We start from the raw sequence: 4,990 nt of genomic DNA, 5'->3' as shown, positions 1-4,990 counted from the left end.
AGACACTGTTTCCCCTAGAGCCCCCTGGCATGACAAGGAACAATGGACACAAATTATTACAGAGTAGGTTTAGATTAGACATCTGCAAGAACTACTTCACAGTTAGGGCGGCTAGGAGCTGGAACCAACTTCCTAGGGAAGTGGTGCTGGCTCCTACCGTGGGGAACTTTAAGAAGAGGCTGGATGCCTACCTGGCTGGACTCATTTGAGTCCACTGTTTTCTCCTGCCAAGGGGGGGGGTCGGACCTGAAGATCTACAAGGTCCCTTCTGACCCTACTTCTATGATTCTATGATCCCAAGATCCCAGTTTAAGGCAGCATTACGTATCATGGACAAGATCTGCAAAAGTAACTAGTGATTCTTGTCACCACGGCTTTCAGGTGCCCACCATGTTAATAGGCCTGATTATCTGCAGGCCGGGGCCTGGCACTTTCTGAACATCATACCCTTTCAAAGTATCTCAAGTCAGGTTCTTGAAGTCACCGGATACTTTTGAATGTCTTGGCCTAAGGGTGATAGTTAAAAAGGTGCTGTATCAAATACTTTTAAAAAGGATGGATCCCTTGCAATGCCTGTGTTGTGGTGCATGCTGAGCTTGGGGGAACAGAGATGGTCAAGAAAAGGTTTCTGAATAAGGTGACTGGTGCCACGGCTCGTTGTGACTATGTTGTCTATTCAGAGTCAGGAAGTTCTAGAAATGCATGCCTCAGAAAGCAGTGTCTGGGTTTACCTATGTCACCTCTGCAGGGTGTCCATGCCTACCCACTCCCCCAGCATGTTCCAAACCCAGGTGGGGAGGCCATTCCAGGACCAACCCATGGGGTTGCTCTTGAGATTTTGGTCCACAGTGCGTCTGAGAGCAGGTGCTGTGGACAACCCTGGAGCAGCCTCGCTGTCACATTTCTGGGTATGAGGCATGTGGATGGGAGCAGGAGGACAGGGCCTGCTGGAGGTATCCCTGCCAGGACATGCCGGGGACACCAGATAGATATGTCCCTGTGGCATCACTGGATACACGCCATCTATAAAGATGGAAAAGTGAAGAAAGGCTGCCTTTAGCCTTAGGCCTGGAGAAGTGCTGTATGACTTAACATATACTGAGGTAGACCTGAAGATTGCAAACATGGCGGAGAACCTTCAGAACCGGCTGTTTGGACCAGGGCTTTTTACTTCTGTTTGGTAAATAGTAGAAATAACAAAGGAATTGCTGATGCTGAGATATAGTCATTGGGTAGCGATGCAGGGATGTTGCCGTAGGCCAGCCAGGCAGGGATGCTGGCTTAGGCCAATCCTAGGCAGCAATCCTTAAAATAGTGTGATGCTAATCCTTGTGCAGAGGACCAGGGCAACATGCATGCATCAGATACATGCTACCCATACCCTTGCTATAGGGCTGATGAGGAACTAAAAGACCTACTGCATAGGAGGGGTGTAGGTTGTAGCCATGTTGGTCTAACAACATAGACAGACAAGGTTCTTTGGATGAATCTGATACCTTTTATTAGACCAACTTAAATAGTTGGAAAAAAAATTTTAAGCAACCTTTCGGGTTCAAATGGTTTTTGAACCCAAAAGCTTGCTTAAAATTTTTTTCCCAACTATTTAAGTTGGTCTAATAAAAGATATCAGATTCACCCAAAGAACCTTGTCTACCTTCTGCATAGGAGAGAACTTGATGCACAGTGAACGCATCTCCAACCATGCTGCTGTCCTTGCTTATGGTAAATGTCTTTTAGGATCACAGGGAGGAGGGTCTGTTTTTGTAACTGGTTTGCATGGCTTCCTCAGGTGAGCTGGCACTGGAAGTACTTGACGGAGCTGGATCAGCTCTGGATGCTGAAGTGCCTACGTTTCGGCTGGTACATCAACTTCTCTCCGACCCCGTTTGAGCAGGGAATCTGGAAGAAACACTACATCGAGATGGTGAAGGAGCTTAACATTACACGGCCCAAGGTACGTCTGTCTTCATGCTGGAGACAACTGGGACTGAATTTTCCTTTGCCAGGAATGTGTCTAGGTGGCACTTGTGCAGTTTGAGGTGTCACCGTCACAAAATGAGAGTCCGCCTTGCCTTGAGTCAGAGCCCGAACCATGCTAAGGCATCTACATTTCTTATGCATCCCAGTTTTTTCCCCTGTGACTAAGTCTGCCCTACTGACTATGCTCAGAAGCAGTTCACTGTCTACTTCCACTGAGGCTGGGTGGTGACTCTGTTGCTGTGGTTCACCAGCAAATGGAACTAGCAATCATTTGATGCTGTGAATTGCACGGCGGTGGTAGCATCTGCGTTTTTACCCAGGAGCTGAGTGGTTACAAGCTGGAACATGGGAGACCCAATTCTAGGCCTCTCTTCTCTTGAAGGGAGCTGAACTCTGCCCTCCTATACAACATGCGAGTGCTCTAACCACCAGCAACCTCCTGCTGAGTGTAGGCCACTGGGCATCCCTGAAGGAAGGAGCCAAAAGGGCAGAAAGAGAACAAACAAGAGAGACTCTGACCCTACATGGCTGGGGGGTGAACACAGGCCTGGCAAGGAAGGAGTGAGTCCTGGTTCCTAACACTGCTTCAGCATTTTGTATTAAATAGCCATTGGAAGAAACTGCATGAAGAGCACTGGGAGCAGAGCAGGCTTTTCACATGGTCTCCAAGGACTTGTAATTCCTCCCCAAAGGAGCTGGGCTACATGCCCCAGGGCTGTTTTATTTGAGAAGCCCTCTAGTCCCCATTAGAGGACTTCAAGCAGGAGGGGCCTGTGTGTAGGGCCCAAAAGCCCTAACAGGCAGGAGTGCGCGCTTGTGTTTGGAGAGAGGAAGTGGAAATCTGGTGGACGGGGAGCAGACCTCTAGGTCTCTGGCTTTCCTCTCGGACAAAGAAAGTCCACAGGTGCGCAGAGCTCAGCCTTCTGTCACTAGCCGCCCCCGTGCCTTATGGGACCCCAGACTGGTCTTACTACTGCCTGTCTCTCCTGATATCACACTTCTCTCATGACACCTCTTCCCCACCCTCCAGCTCACCCACGAGGGCAAAGCAGCCAGTGATGAGTTTCTCTTCAGATCCCCCTGTGCACTGCAGGCCACAGTCCTCTCTCACTTGCCTTGATCCAGCTCCGCTGGGCCAGATCCTGGTTTAATGCACATGATGATGATGATGCAATGCATTCTAATTACAGTGTGAACGAGCATGTCTGTAGCAGCCTGAGAGCCCCTGCTTTACTCTAAATTAATCATAAGCAAGGCCCAATAGCATAGGGCAGTAACTGTGTGCTGAGATTTATTTTTCCCTATCCATCTCCCACCAGACCCCTCCGAAAGATGAATTTGTGGTTATCGATGTCCAGCCAATAGCAAGAGAGGGCCCAGAGGTGAAACTGTCCCTGGCGACGGTTCTCCAGTCGGCCTCATTGCTGAGGAAGAAGATGAACAAGGATAAGAAAGAGCTGCCCCCCTGGCGCTCATCTGATAAACACCCAACCGACACGATCCGATTCAACTACCTGGACAACTACGACCCGATCGAGCAGGCAAGACTGGCGTAAGGCACTCACTTTCTCTCTTTGCCTTTCCTGCCGTGTTGCAAAGCGAGCTGGAGGGAGGCTGCTGGGCTGGGCTTTTCTGACTCATGCAGCAAGGTACAAGGGGCTTATTCCATTTCCCTGTGAAAGGAGAAAAAGACATATGGGGCTGTGACTCAGTGTCTATCCACCCCAAGAAACCTGGATCCAAGCATGAAGAAAACATGACTAGCATCTGTGGTTACACTGCCCTGGGTAAAGTTACACAGCCCACCCATCCCCAGGCTTCAGGTGCTACTTGGTCACCGCATGGAGTCAGCAAGCCGTTTTCTTCCATAGCATAATATTGCACGGGGAGGGGCATTAGGGAAGGTTTTGTGCTTCCCTGTGACACATCTGGCCTTGACCTTTATTGGAGAAAGAATAATGGACTGGATGGACCCATGGTCAGTCTTTGAGGGTGGTTTCTATGAGAAGAGTCTCAAGGTTGCATTGAACCTTCCCTTCTCCATGCTTGCCCTCCCCTCCTCCCAAGCCAGGCCAGGGTAAAACTTCCTCATCAACAGGGGCCCCAGAAGAGGCCTGGGAGCCAATTAAGTCCCAGTAAAATTGTCCCAGTAGGGCTTAAAGTGAGACTTAAGTGGTTCATTGACCCTGCACTGGCACCAGTGCGAGCTCCTCACCCTCACCTACTATCTCTCTGGGCTCAGGGGTAATTTACTCATTAAGGATCCTTTGATCACCGGTGTGCACTCCAGACGCACAGCTTGTCCTGTGCATTGCAGAAATTCCACCTCTCCATGCCAAACCTTTTATGAATCATTATTTTTAATCCACGTCCCCTTGCTTCAAAGCCCTTGCTGCATTCAGCCTTACCCTCTTTCTTCAGCTTGTTTCAAAATGCCAGCCCCAGCTGTCTCTGCAGGACTGACCAGAGACTTTATAAATTGTTTTAGTTGGGATACTTGTCCTTAAAAATGGGCATTATTATTTCTATTACTGATGCCAAATATTTATATCAGGGAGCTTTGCTATTAGGGTCAAGGCCCTGGCGTGCTGGGCACTACACAAGAATAGAAAGAGAAAATCCCTTCTTTGATGGGTTTCCAATCTAAAGATCCAGCCAGACAGCAGTTTGGTTTGCAGCCCACAAATAAATAGAGAATGTCCTGAGTTGTTCATTACAACAAGCACAGTGAATATTTTCTTCTCTTCTGGTGCAGGGCTTGAAACTGTAACCACTTGTGCTGCTGAGTGTCTAATGTTCTACCAAATCTGGTATTTATCCATAATTATGCAGGATTATGGCAGGGAGAGAAATGAATTTTCAGAGATTTGTTCATTTATCAAGGATCTCCCTTTAATAGTTGGCTAGGAAGGCCAACTGCACCCTGTCGTGCATCCACAGATGCATCTCAAGCAGGTCCAAGGAGGTGATCCTCCCCCTCTATGCAGCACTGGTCAGGCCGCAGCTGGAG

At 48.8% G+C, this 4,990-nt stretch overlaps 1 protein-coding gene across 1 annotated transcript in view; it reads left to right on the top strand.

Moving 5' to 3' along the window:
• FBXO16 (F-box protein 16) overlaps nucleotides 1-4,990 on the top strand; it is a 46,006-nt gene that overhangs the window by 20,280 nt on the left and 20,736 nt on the right. Inside the window, exons 4-5 of the mRNA XM_019520880.1 lie at nucleotides 1,790-1,954; nucleotides 3,300-3,532. Of these exons, the coding sequence (XP_019376425.1) occupies nucleotides 1,790-1,954; nucleotides 3,300-3,532 (398 nt within the window). The remainder of the gene's footprint in view (nucleotides 1-1,789; nucleotides 1,955-3,299; nucleotides 3,533-4,990) is intronic.

This window comes from Gavialis gangeticus, unplaced genomic scaffold (assembly GCF_001723915.1).
Source record: "Gavialis gangeticus isolate Ggan-Ray unplaced genomic scaffold, GavGan_comp1, whole genome shotgun sequence".
NCBI classification, from domain to species: domain Eukaryota; kingdom Metazoa; phylum Chordata; order Crocodylia; family Gavialidae; genus Gavialis; species Gavialis gangeticus.
Note: the sequence above shows the minus strand (reverse complement) of the source record. Positions and strands in the feature narration are given on the sequence as shown.